The sequence below is a fragment of the Lepisosteus oculatus genome, chromosome 3, assembly GCF_040954835.1.
Source record: "Lepisosteus oculatus isolate fLepOcu1 chromosome 3, fLepOcu1.hap2, whole genome shotgun sequence".
NCBI classification, from domain to species: domain Eukaryota; kingdom Metazoa; phylum Chordata; class Actinopteri; order Semionotiformes; family Lepisosteidae; genus Lepisosteus; species Lepisosteus oculatus.
The window spans coordinates 59,108,418-59,123,337 of NC_090698.1; the positions used below are offsets into that span (position 1 = coordinate 59,108,418).

The window sequence follows — 14,920 nt, forward strand, 5'->3', positions numbered from 1 at the left end:
TTTGTGGTTTGAAAATGGATGGGTATTTATCAAGACATTGCTAACTTCAGCAAGATGTGTTGCAGCCACAATGGCTGACGACCATGGCAATACTCTACCTTCATCGCTGGGGAGACAGAATACACAAAGCACCAGGCTTCAGTGAAACATCACTCAGTACCAGGTGCTCTGGAGTATTTCAGCCCTGCTTGGTTCCTTCTCAGTGATCTGGCATTGACATAGACATGACTTTACTCCTGAGCCAACTTACAGTATCCCAGCAGACCCCTTACTATTCCTGGTTTCCAGTCTCAGTGCTTCTCCTGGGCTCCTCCACTGTGGAGTCAAGGGCTTACTAGCTTAAAGTGAGGTATAGACCTTTATATTTTAATTCAAACAGAAAGCATTGTTTGCTTTAACCAGTCAAATCCAAATGAACAAATATTTAAATCTATTTCCGAATTGTTTTTCAACAGTTTTTCTATTTTACTGTAGGATTGACAATTTTTCCCATGAAATGTATGCTCCCTGTTTCATGATTACTGATTACAAGAAGGAAAGGACGATTTAATTTTAAGGATCGAGGCATGCTGTATGGAACACTTTCTATACCAGTGACTCCTGTTGCTGTAGTTCCTATTTCATCCACATCTAGTGTTGCCTTGTGGACAACCTGAAAAATATCACACAACAGGCATGTTATTTCACAGAGATGCAGCATAGAAAATATCCAACATTGCTTACTGTACATTTAACTATTTCTGAGATAGGTGGAAAATATTCTGCATTCATTTTAGATAAAATGGCACAATTAACATTATTTTATTTTGGACAGATTAAGCACAAATGATCACAAATAATTGCAATATCAGAGACACATTTTATACAGTATCTGTGTTCTACAGTACTAACAAGCTGAGTACTGTACTTTTGGTAACAAACTAATCTGAAAAAATATTTTAAAATGAAGACAGTACTGTACGTCTGATCATGTGGGTATGCATTGAATATCCCAAAGCAAAAAGTGCAGTGGTTCTAGAAACATACCTACTTATGCATTTAAGTACAAGTATCATAAATTAGGGTTTGACCTCCTCCACAATTTTCATTTAAAGCTTCTTTAAAACAAGTGTCCCTGAACACTGGAATTTTGCATGTTCCACAGAAAACATTTGTGCTTGTGATATTAATTAATGCATCAATTCCCACTGCAAGCTTTTAATTCTGTTTTACACATCATAGAATCATGAGCAGGTAACTTTCACAATTTGACTTTACCTTAGAAACAGCAATAGTTACTATTCCAGAAAAGTTTGCATTCGACTAAACATGTCCTTCATTCCCATTTCAGACAGGATGTCCTGCAATGAATAGGATGTTGAAACTGAAAACTTGGGCACACTTACTAAATACCATCAACAAAAATAAATAATAATTAGTTAATAGTTATTACAGATTATGTTCACCAACCCACAACTATTTATTGTATTTCTATGAATTGATGCGAGATTCTTGTTTATAACAAAAGGACCAACACAATACTTCATTTATTAATAATATACATGCCTACATAGAAATATTTATTAATATTCTATATAACTTCTTCAGTATTCTTCTGGGGAATTTTGAGAGTCAACTGTTTACCTGGAGGTACGACGTTTGTACCAAATGGGTGTTTCTATAGATACAATGCTTATTAGTCCTAAAATTTAACTCAAAAGGCAGGATTTAACACATTTTGGGTAATTATTCTGATGAAAACTGTTTATTTAACTTCTTATATACTTTGCTTTACTGACAAAAAATATTTTCTTGTGTTGGACAAGACGAACTCATGAGCTATTTTTTTATATTATGAACTGGATGAGTGTGTGTGCATTATACTTTAATGAAAATTATATTATTGTAAATTCACTAAATTCTTCAATAATACTTTGCAAAATGTTTTTCCATGTTTCTGAATGTATATGCATTTTTTAAAGTGAATATTCACACTGAGCACTTCCAAGGCTGTGGAGTTAAGTATTAATAAAACCTGTTAATGAAAATGAAATGTTTACTCCATATCTACCCCCCCCCCAAAGGTCACACTTGGTGGTTGCACATATGGTACCAAAACCAGTAAATTGTGAGTCTTTTTGGAAAATCTCTACAAATTCTGCAAATTGGAATAGTGCATTTTTTGCCTAGTCTCCTTTGCAAACTTTCTCAAACTTGATCGAGAATCACTGATGGACAGCAATTTTCAAGTCCTACAGATTTTCTGTCAAATTTCAATCAGGATGTTATGTCGTGCACTCAAGGACATTCACATTGAACTTTTGTCCTGAATTTAATTCTTTAGCAGAATAAAGTAGGGTTTACTCTAAGACATTGTTTGTCTGGCTGCAGACCTGGCTCAGCTTTGAAGGACATCCTGAACTAGGAAGTGAAAGGGTCATACAATGCACCTTTCATTTTGTTAAGATCCAGCTCATCCAAGTCCTTAACTCCTCTCTCAGGCAGGAGGAGCATCATTGAGACTTATTATCAACACCATGTATATAGTACTTATTGTATCGATCTAGTAGTAGTTGTACTTTTAAGTTATTGTCATCATTATGAGACATGTTATTTAGAATTCAGGGTCATTGTTATGCTGAATAACAACCTTGCTACCATGTCATCATCCTGCTAACATTGGGTTATGAAGAAGAATGGAATGATTTAACATGTTCATAACTGGTCGAAACTCTACTTTTTTCTATTAATTCACCAGAAAAATGACCCCATTTTCATGTAAATATCACCTACCGTTTTTTCAATGGTCTGCTCCATTTCCTCAGATGCTCTCTGCACCAAGACTCCTCCAAGTCCTTAACTTCTCTCTCAGGCAAGAGGAGAATCATTGAGACTCCTCCTTTGTAGCCAAGTCTCAGGACATGAGTGGAAGACTCTTTGTCATGATAAACATCAAATGAGTCATCGTTATACATCATCTGAACTGGAACAGTTGTCTTATCATCTACATGGAAGACATCTTCACGTGTGTCCCTTGGATCAAAGGGAATTTCCCATTTTCCTACAAAATACAAGTAAAAGTTTAGATTTAGATACAGTAATTATAGTTAAATTAATGTAAAATGTTTGAGGTCAAATCGAGGCTCATACAACACATAGAGCACATTTTCTCAAAAACATATTAAAAAATACAGTAGTTGTGAATTGTCTTCATAACCACGATCATTAATTCAGTGAAAGTGGATTATAAAACTGAGCAGTTAGACTAATACTGTAAATAGTATTGACAAACATGTCACAATATGCAGAGTAAACAATTGGTCAGAGTTTCATACTTGCATTAATAAGTATTATACATGCCTTGAGCAATAAGAAATGGCTATTATTCATAAAATTAATTGAGCTGTGAATTTCACTTTATACTAATACTACACATCTTACCTCTGAAATATATGTAGCTGACAAGGAACATCATTATGTTTGTATCCAAGTCATCTAAAAAATTGGGGACTATGCCATGAGTTTTGTCCTCAACATACTTGTTTATCAAATGCAGCACTGCAGTGGTGTTGGTGAAGTCAATAGTGAAACCTTCTGAGTGGAAATAGTGTTAAATGTCCTCCAGAAATTTTGAAAGAGGTTTGAAATTCTCACAGATGAACACTGCATTTCGAACAGACACGTCCAGTTCTTTCTTCTGATTGAGACTTTGGAGGATTTGTTCAAAGGCTTCATTCACTTCTGCTTCAGTGGTGTCAGTTTTATTGAAACCGAGACCTTGAAACAGCTCATCATGCGTCTTGCCCATTGCACCCAATGACAGCATGGCAAGGGCAGTGGAGATGCTCAGGGGAGAGAAGATGAGGGTTTTAGATTTTGAAACTGTCTGTGCAGCAATGTGTTTATACAAACTGAAAGCAAATTCAGCATTCGCAGATTGTACCTCTAAACTGTAATTATGGTGGTGCCTGTGACCACGGTGATGTCCATGACCTTTGTGATGACCATAAGCTTGGTGATGTCCTTTGCCATGAGAATGAATATCATCACTATGATGACCCTTATGGTTTTTAGTATGGACAGCAAAGCAGAGTGCAGCTACTGTGATGCACAAATAAATCGCCTTTCCCATCTTGATCATTACTGTTTTTTATGGACTAACTGTGGGCTCTGTCAATAACATAACATACATAAATCACTAATAATACAAATATAGTGAGAGATTAATAACTATTAAGATAATTACATTTTATTTGGAAAACAAGTTCATCAGTCTGCTAAGAAATTTTAATATTTATCATTTTGCTTGAATATTTTCTCTAAAGCTAATGAAATCAGGCAAATCTGCTTTGCACACCCACAGGTTAAGAATGGGTTATTTTTTTTACCCTTTAATTAAATATGAGAAAAAACATGGTAATGCTAAATCAGTCGTTATGTTATATTTCAGGACTTCCTTTTGAATTTAGTCTTAATGAGCGCATCAATGCACTAGTAACGATCCAACACGGGACTTCTATTACATTCCATAGAGCTGGAATGCTGGCAAAATCTGCATCAACGTATGTTGAAATAAATATAATTCTGATCAGTTATTGTAAAATTCCTGAAATTTATTTAAATACAAGTGTTTTCCAATAGAGGTGTCACAGATCTCATCCTAGATTTCACTGGCACATTCAGCACTTACTGTACCGCTTTTGCCTACCTTGTGTTGCTGAGTGTTTCTCTGGTCTTCATCCCAGTTGCTAGGTCTCTCAGGAGTTATGAAACGACTTGTTTACTTGTACCAGTCAACAACCTCTAGACCCTTTACTATCAAACAATCTCCAGTCCCATTTCATATGTAGTTAAGCAAGATATTTGATTGTTGACAGAGTAAACTTTGGGTATAACGAAGGCTAAAGTTTTTTAGATTATATTTCCACATTTTTTACAAGTTGAAATTTATGGGTTTTTTTTCAAAAAGATGAATAGAATCATACTGTATGATACTGTACTGTACTGAATAGTACTGTATTTGCTTTTTTCAAAAGGTTTTCAGAGTTTTTAGAGAAAATCCTAAATATTACAACACTGCTAAAGAAAAGCAGTTCACTTTATATAAAACAGACCTTTCGCATATTATTTAATTTATAAGTATGTTATAAGTAATGTAATAAATGTTTAATAAATGTTTATATTTAAAGATAAATAGAAACCAAAGGATTCAGTGCAGTGTTCTAGAAATCCTTCTTTACAAAAACATTCAATTCCTAATATTTTCAGATGTGGTGTCTGTCACCTGAAATATAGCCTGGTTTTCTTTATTTTCTGTAATAACGTACATACTGTACTGTACAGTCAGTATCTGAGCAGGAACAAATCCACTGTGCCTAGTATAAATCAGAGTCTCTGAGGTGAATTGGATAAATGGGAGTAGTAGAAATAAACTTGAATCCAGTTTCTGTGAACAGAAGTCAGATTTTTGCGTATTTTACTGCAGAAAGGATTACTCTCTTCACTCTTATTCAGAGAATTTGTTTGATACAGTAGATGGAGAAAACTTAAAAGTCTCTTTAAATTTGGATTCATTACAACATATGCTGTATACACTATGCCCCAATTATGTTTCAAGTGTTTACAGTCTCATTGTATTCTTTTGATTGCTTTTCAGATCACTCATGAAATCAAAGACATGACAGAACCAACCCTTGTTAAAACTCACAACGGACTTCACACTACTGTACATGTAGCCAGTTTTATTGCAGAAACGTTTTTACAATTGAATTGGCTCCTCGGCAGTTTTTATCTAACTTAAGGCAAATTTAATATTAAGGTAAATCTTGTGTCAACATGTCATGATTTCGAAAGGAAGACCTAGTGAAAAGCAAATGAGCGCTATCTTGCTTCAAGGAAAATAAAAATAGTACCTATTCATAGTAGATGGAAACAAAGGGAAAATGTGTAGCTGTACCAAGTTAAAGATTTGGAGATATTTACTATTATTCATGGTTTACGAAAACAATTTTATTTCTCTTCATGTTGTAGCATCACACTGTGTTTGAATGGGGTACTCAGGGACCAGCAGGGACCATTATAATTTAAAAATATATATATTTTTATTCTAATAACATCTTAAATTCATAGGTCAGAAGACAGTAATTAGGGCATAGCTCAAAATAGAGCATTTGATTGATGATCAAGACGTTTCTACTTCACATCTGAATTCTCCATATAAAACCACATCCCTATTTATTTACCCAACAGGCTAGGTGAGCCAAATAACACCCTCTAATTTTCAACTGTTCATACATGGTAATAAAGAGCAGCAGACACAGTCACTATGGAACTATAAATGTTAAGTTCTTGTTTAAAATCTCTAGAAATCTGAGGTAAAGTGTGAGCATGGGTTTACAACAGTACTTGTTGATTACAGTGGTATTTAGAGGTTATATTTTTCACAAAAAAGGCTCTGTTGTAGACTGATTCCATAAATTATTTTGATTTTGGTATACTTCTTGTTATGGGCCTCCAAAAGGATAACAGTTACTTACTGTGATGTAAGTTGAGCTTTATTCAGAAAAGGACAAGATAGGCTGATAGTTAGCCTGACATAGCCATTCATTTTTAAGTGATGTACTGTTACAAAAAATGCCAAGATTAACAGATATTGTGAGGGAACTAGAGAAGCTGGATATGAAAAATGTGCCCAATAAGGAATTGATTCCAGATGTCCAACAGTGACAAATATTCCTTTTTTTTTTCTTTACCATGATTGTGAATATTTTTGGTGTACATCTTGTCCTCTATTTTTCTGTAGGATTGACTATTTTTCCCATGAAAAATACACTCCTAGTTTCATGATTACCAATTATGAAAAGGAAAGGACGATTGAAAGTCAAGCTTGGAGGCAAACTAGTAAGTATAATTTCTACACCAGTGACTCCAGTTGCTGTAGTTCCTATTTCATCCACATCTAGTGTTGCTTTGTGGACAACCTGAAAAATATCAAACAACAGGCATGTCATATTGCATTCTGAGCTGACATTAATACAGTATATTTCTAAAATGGTTAAAAATATCCTTAACATTAAAACAGTGTAATAGACATAATATTATATGCTATAGCTTATACAATATGCTTATTCTAAAACTGTATTGTTATATTAAAGTTAAGTGTTCTATTAGCGACACATCTTTCTTTCAGTTTCTCAGTTATATCTTGTTCATTGTATTTTCTGTTCACAGAATTCTTTAATACAGTATAATTTATGTAATTCCCTTGAGATTACATTGTATTGAAAGGTACTATTTACTTTTGATTGACTAACTGATTGAGATGGCAATAATTTCCTAATAAATATATTTTTACATTAAGACTAAGACAAAATTGTAGCAATAGAACAACTCAGATGAATGAACACTCTGTATTTTAGATACAATTATCTAGAAAGAAACCAATTTGCTTCTTAGAAGATTTGTTTACTACCACCATCACTATTTTGAACTGTAATAAACAGTATTGCAAAATGTGCTAATTGGAAACAAAATACAAATGTATACTTATGCAAAATGAAACAGAAGTTAATTTGCATCAATAGCTGAATGAGTATATCTATTATATGCATAATAAATATATACTAATATATTTGAAATAACAATGCATTGAGCTCAACTTATTTGAATAAACAAACACCTGGTGCTCAATATTCTGGTATTTGACCTGGGTTAAAATTCCCTGAACATGTTAATTAATAATCTGTATAACTGCCTAATTATCTTGTCCTAAAGTGTTAAAGACTGGCCTAGGAATGATCACATCAGTCTGTGTAACTGTTATCAGAGTACCATGGCTATAGTGTGAGACATGTTGGGAAGAAATAACCTGAACATTTGGAAAATGTCTGAAGATCTGCATGTAAATAATCGGCATGATTGAAGGTGTGTTCAGGGTAATGCCTAGAGCTGAGGGATGAAGTTACAATTTCTTTTGGACTTAAGAACATCTAAGTTGGCAGCATAGCAGGTAGACCTGGAGTGGAGTTTTACTCACTGAATAAGACCACTTTGCATGTCACAGACCTGACATAAAACAATATGTTGGGAAATGTTGTGGTAATACTGATTGTTGTATTATACAAGACAACATATGTAGAGGTGAAGGGTGATGATAGTGTAGAGAATTTGCTTTAACAGAAGAACAGCTTTGGTGCAAACAGGGGAAAACCAAGCTGTTCAGCAATACTCTGACAAAGGCCAGTTTGGATGTGTTGAATGTACCACTGTGGCTTTTCTGTGGTCACTGTACCTTTAAGAGAGCCCTGACAAGCTTAAAGTGAGCAATACATTTGAACAGTTTTTGATTCAAATGGTCACATACATGGTCACAAAATCCTAAGTACCTTTAAAAAACCTATTATTTTTCTCTGCTGTAGAACCTTCTGAGTGGCACACAATTCAGAAACAAATTCTAAATTGTGATATCAGTAGTGATACTGTAAATGAAGGCAGAATTTTCCCACTATAGGTTCTAGTTTTTATCAACAATTTCTAACACCTTCCTAGTGTTACTGTATGCGTGATCAAGCTGGTATGCAAGGTTAAAATGTGCATCCTGAAACAATGGAATTTTGCCAGTTCCACACAACAGTTTTATCATTGTGTTAAAAAGGCATGTATCAAATGCTTTTAATTCCAATTTCCACTTCATGTAATACTGAACAAGTGATTTTCAAAACAAGACTTTACCTTTGAAACAGCCAAATTTTCGTTTGCTATTCCCGAAAAGTTTGCACTTTGATCAAACATATCCCTCATTCCCATTTCAGACAGGACGTCCTTCAGTGAATAAGATGTTGAAACTGAAAATTTTGGCACACTCAATAAATATCGTCTACAAAAGTAAAGAAGAGTTCATGTTAATCTTTACTATACAGTACACCATGTTCAAAACCCACAATATTTAATGCTTAAGATTCTCCTACACTATATAATAAAACAACAAACTAATACTTCAGTTATTCAATGTCCACATGTGTTTGTTGACATTTAAACATTTTTATATAAAAATTTGCAATTCAATATATCAGGGTATCTTTGGAAGGGAGTGAATACTTTTCCAAAGCACTGTGAATGAAATATGAAATGTACTTACCAAGACTGGAAATAAAAAAAGAAAGCTTTTGTGTTGTATGTAAATGAACATAAATGACAAATCTCCTGAACGTGCACTAAGAAGATAACATTCATATTATCAACACCATGTATAAAGTACTTTTTATATAAATCTAGTAGTAGTTGTACTTTTTAGTTATTGTTTTACTTCATTAGGAAACGTTATTTAGAATTACAGATGAAACGTTGTGTTTTCTCTCTTCTCTTTTCAGCATGGAATAAACCTACTACTTGTTCCTGATTTAGAATTATTCTGGTTACGTCTTCAGGCCATTGTCATGCTGAATGACAACCCTGCTAACATGTCATCATCCTGCTGACATTGGGTTATGAAGAAGAATGGAACGATTTAGCATGTTCATAACTGGTCAAAACTCTCTTTTTTCTATTTATTCACCAGAAAAATGACCCCATTTTCATGGAAATATCACCTACCGTTTTTTCACTGATCTGTGCCATTTCCCCAGATGCTCTCTGCACCAAGTCTCCTCCAAATCCTTAATTCCTTTTTCAGGCAGAAGGAGCATCATTGAGGCTCCTCCTTTGTAGCCAAGCCTCAGAACATGAGTGGAAGCCTCTTTGTCATAATAAACATCAAATGAGTCATCATTATGCATCATCTGGACTGGAACAGTTGTCTTTTCATCTACATGGAAGACATCTTCACGTGTGTCCCTTGGATCAAAGGGAATTTCCCATTTACCTATAAAGATAGATTAAGGTTAATAGTTATTATAGTAAAATAAATATTATAGAAAAAATGCCTGATATCAAATCAAGACATACAAAAAGAAATATAGACCATTTTCTCAACAACATAAAACAGATGTGAATTTTGTTCAAAATAAGTCATCAATGAATGTTGTTTTGAACAGTAGTTATTGGATACTTTTTTATTGGACATCTCAGACACAATCTCATCTTCGACAGTGTAGAAAAGAAAAGTAAGCAATGGAAAATTCAAGTTTCATTAGACTATAACATATTAAGGTCAAATGTGTCACAATATCTATATTATATTTTTTATATTTTCTATTTGTTGTCAGTTTCATACTTGCATTATTAAGTATTGAAGATTATCTTGAGGATAAAATAAATTAAGCTGTGAAATGAACTATATACTAATACTAGACATCTTACCTCTGAAATATATGTAGCTAACAAGGAACATTAGAGTATCCGCATTCAGGTCATCTAAGAAATGTGGGACTTTGCCATGAGTTTTGTCCTCAACATACTTGTTAATCAAATGCAGCGCTGCAGTGGTGTTGGTGAAGTCAACAGTGAAACCTTCTGAGTGAAAATAGTGTTTAATGTCCTCCAGAAATTTTGAAAGAGGTTTGAAACTCTCACGGATGAACATTGCATTTCCAACAGACAGGTCCAGTTCTTTCTTCTGATTCAGACTTTGGAGGATTTGTTCAAAGGCTTCATTCACTTCTGCTTCAGTGGTGTCAGTTTTATTGAAACCGAGACCTTGGAACAGCTCATTATGCGTCTTGCCCATTGCACCCAATGACAGCATAGCAAGGGCAGTGGAGATGCTCAGGGGAGAGAAGATGATGTTTTTAGTTTGTGCATCTGGCTGTGCAGCAATGTGTTTATACAAGCTGAAGGCAAACTTAGCATTTGCAGATTGTACCTCTAAACTGTAATTGTGATGATGCTTGTGGCCATGGTGATGCCCGTGACCTTTGTGATGCCCATGATCGTGGTGATGCCCGTGATCATGGTGATGCCCTTTACCGTGAGCATGATCATCATCACTGTGATGATGGTGGTTACCCTGGACAGCAGAGCAAACTAGAGCTGCTGTGATGAAGAAATAAATTCCCTTCCCCATCCTGATAGGTATTTTTTTACAACAGTAGGCACTGTTAATAAAAACAACAAACACAAATCAATAAAAATACACACAGTATATACAGTGAGAGAATAACAAATATTAAGAAATCCTCATTTAATTAAAAAAAGTTATTTGGTCTGCTAATAAGCTTTAATGTTTTATAATCTAACTAGGAAAGGATCTCTTTCATGAATGAAATCATGCAAATCTACTGTACTTTAAACAGCAACTGTAACAGAATTTTTCTGATTTATAAATTAAATGTTTTAAAAATATTAATATTAATATTTAAAAAGGTGTATTTGGTGATACCAAACTAGTCCTTAGGCTCTACTTCAGTACTCCTTTTTTAATTTTGTTTTACTGAACATGAACACTTTGAAATTCTGAAAATACTTTGCATTTTCATTCATTCAAGGATTTTCAACTCTAAGGATTCATGCAATTCCATTATATTTCATGTTTCAGTGCTGATCAAGTTTGCATCAGGCCATGTAATTAATAATATAATCTGAAATAATAATAATAATGATAATAATCATTTATAATAATTAAAATCAATGTATTTCTCTATCACTGGCCAGGAGTTTTAAAAGCCCTGAAATTATTTAAAAAATAACAAATTCACATGTGACGGTTACATATATCACAGATCTCAACCCAGATTTAAATGGAAAGGAAATTCAGAAGAATTCAGCACTTACGTTTTTTCTCTGCCTTGTGTTGCTGTTTTGTTCTCTGGATTTCATCAGAATATATACTTCTCTCAGGAGTTATGAAACAACCCCTCGTTTACGTTTACCAGTCAACAACCTCTAAATATTTTACTGTCAGACAACCAATAGTCCAGTTTGATAAGTACTTAAGCAACCTGTTTTACTATTGACAGAGAGCAAACATAAGGTATAGTGCTTGCTAAAATGCTGACTTTTTAAAACAGTAGTATGTATTGACTTTTCACATTTTTTATAAAAGCTGAAATTGATTCTTTTCCCTAGAAGAAAAATAGAATCATATGTGCTTTTTTCAAAGGTTCTATCAAATCGGAAAAAAAAACCCAACAAGTTCCATATTGTAAATACTATTAAAGAAATAATCAATCTTTTGAGATAAAAAAGCTCTTTCATATATAATTTATAGGATGTTATAAAGTACTGCAGCTTTAAGGTTTCTATAAATTAGAATACAAAGGATTCAGTGCACTTTAATTTGAAATTCAAGCATTTCACAGGTTACATTATTACATTGACAAACTGTCACCACATCTTTCTGCAGTGGTAAAGTCTATTCGTGATTTCACCTTTTTAACTGGTCAAGCAATCACTTATGAGATTGAAACTCATTTCTTATTTGCACTTAAGCTTTCTATGATCCTGATGTAAGAGATCAAAAGTTCATTTCTCCCATTTACATTGAAGGGACAAATTGAACATATGCCTTTTAGGAATTAACAAATAAGTACAAACAGAGATACTATGCAATGAAGCCTATAATTAAAGGATTATTTTTTTTCATTTCGCTGAGATTTAAATGGCAGTGTTCTCATTGTTCTAATGTAGTACTTTGATGTAGTGCTGTAGCCCCTGAGCATTTAAGAGAAAAGGTGAATATTACAGTGACCTTGCTTAAAAGCAATGTTGCTTACCTTACATACTGTAAATGTATATACAGTAGGTGATATAACAAAAGCACTGTTGTACTAGGTAGGATAAAAGTTTATAGTGCTAGATACTGTATCCCTGGTCCTAGAGGGCTTGGAGGGCTTCATGTTGTTTGTCCACCAATATTAATTAAACATGAACAAGACATAAATCTGCTTATTATTGACTTAGTTGGACCATTTTAACAGCTCCTCTCAGTTCTTCAGATGCTGCTGTTCTCAAGAGAGTGAAAACCTGCAGACACTGGCCCTCAAAGACTGGGGACCCAGGCTGCAGAAAACCTGTAATGCTCTACTTTTTAACATACCTGTCCTTTGTTCATGTGATTATTAATTAACTTACTCTTTATATTACAAAAATGTGTTCTCATTACAAAATGTGTTAAATACATTTAAAACAGCAGTAGGTGTTTTTCATTTGCATTTCAATCTGTATTCAGTTTCTAGGCCTAAAATAATTGTTTGTCTTCAAGCCCATGTGTTTTCAACAAAAATGCAATTATGTTAATTTTAGATAGCTTGAATAGAAAAGTAAGAACCTTTAGAAAGAATGGACAGAAATAAACATCTTTTGGAAAAAATAGGGAGAATACAGGCAATACTGAAAAACTTACAAGCCCACAAAAAGGAATTTACATAACATAAAAATGGTTACAAATGATGTCACAACAGCAACGTAGAACATTATTTTTGTTGGCTAAAATTGTGTATTTTAAAGTGATCCTAAATTATTTCTTAAACTAAGATTTGCTTCACTTTTTAACACCCCTTTAGTATTAATAATTTAATTACAAGCATATGCCAATCTTTTTAAATATTACATATAATACTTCACATATTATTACTACTTCTTAATGGTAATGATACATCTCAGTTTCAGTCAGTGTTTTGCTGTATATATAGCACAGAGATTGTTTAGGTTTCATCAAATTATCAGCTCATGAATGCATCTTAAATTAAAACAATTATTCCAAACCTTCATTAGAACTCCATTTCGAATCTGGGTCATGTCATTAGCCAGCAGTGACCAGGATTCCTCAGGCAGAGGCACACAATTGGCTAGGTGGGGATAAGTGGAGGATAAGGATAAGGTGGGAATAGTCGCTGCTGGTAAATGACAAGGCAACGTATGTGGTCACCACCAGCTTCAATCATTCGGATCTCTGAGCACCTTGTAATGTGCCCATTGATGCATATAGAAGGCATCAGTGTGTGGGATTGATTATATACAGCCAGAGAACTAGACTTAATGTGGTGACATCTGTCACTTTCAATTGAAGCCACTGAGGAAAAACAGAACCCAAGGATCCAGCAAAGACGTGTTTGCTTCACATAAAAGGGAGGATTGTCACCTTTTCGTCCTTCGGTTAAGTTGAACGGGTGAATATTGGAGCAGCATTCTCTGTCCTCCAGGTTCCTCGGCTAATCTTGAAATGTTGTCAACTATTTGAAAACCGTGACCAACACCTTTTTTTAGCCCGATGCAACTCTGCTTTCAGTGTAGCCACATTGAAAGCCACAGGTTTTTCCATGATCTTGACCTGACAGGTGAAATCCTGGCCAATAGAAAGGAATCATGTGACATGAAAGGATATTAGCATTATTCATCTATCCATTTTTTAGACCACTTTATCTAGTTCAGGTTTTCAGGATAGACTGAGGCTATCCTGGCACCAACAGGCACAAGGCCGTATAAAAAAAAAAAATTGCTTACACTTATATAGCGCTTTTCTGGACACTCCACTCAAAGCGCTTTACAGGTAATGGGGACTCCCCTCCACCACCACCAATGTGCAGCATCCACCTGGATGATGCGACGGCAGCCATAGTGCGCCAGAACGCTCACCACACATCAGCTATCAGTGGGGAGGACAGCAGAGTAATGTAGCCAATTCATAGAAGGGGATTATTAGGAGGCCATGATTGATAAGGGCCAATTGGAAATTTGGCCAGGACACCGGGGTTACACCCCTACTCTTTTCGAGAAGCACCCTGGGATTTTTAATGACCACAGAGAGTCAGGACCTCGGTTTTTTACGTCTCATCCGAAGGACGGCGCCTGTTTACAGTATAGTGTCCCCATCACTATACTGGGGCATTAGGACCCACATGGACCACAGGGTGAGCGCCCCCTGCTGGCCCCACTAACACCTCTTCCAGCAGCAACCTTAGTTTTTCCCAGGAGGTCTCCCATCCAGGTACTGACCAGGCTCACACCTGCTTAGCTTCAGTGGGTTGCCAGTTGTGAGTTGCAGGGTGATATGGCTGCATATCACCCA

General features: G+C 34.8%; 1 protein-coding gene and 1 pseudogene across 2 annotated transcripts; both read right to left on the bottom strand.

Annotated features, from left to right (window-relative positions):
- Positions 1–445: 445 nt before the first annotated feature.
- On the bottom strand, positions 446–11,907 carry LOC102690581 (alpha-1-antitrypsin-like). 2 transcript variants are annotated; one of them, XM_069187316.1, is made up of 5 exons: positions 11,686–11,907; positions 10,276–11,009; positions 9,571–9,838; positions 8,710–8,854; positions 446–652 (listed from the first exon to the last, which is right to left on the bottom strand). In XM_069187316.1, exons 2-5 carry the CDS (start codon positions 10,976–10,978, stop codon positions 461–463), a joined length of 1,308 nt encoding a protein of 435 aa, XP_069043417.1. In that variant the 5' UTR covers positions 10,979–11,009; positions 11,686–11,907; the 3' UTR covers positions 446–460. The 2 variants fall into 2 exon arrangements, with proteins under 2 accessions (XP_069043417.1, XP_006627051.1); XM_006626988.3 differs by lacking the exon at positions 446–652 and adding an exon at positions 6,516–6,959 and having other exon boundaries at positions 11,686–11,823.
- On the bottom strand, positions 1,265–4,681 carry LOC102690379 (serine protease inhibitor A3K-like; annotated as a pseudogene).
- Positions 11,908–14,920: the final 3,013 nt, after the last annotated feature.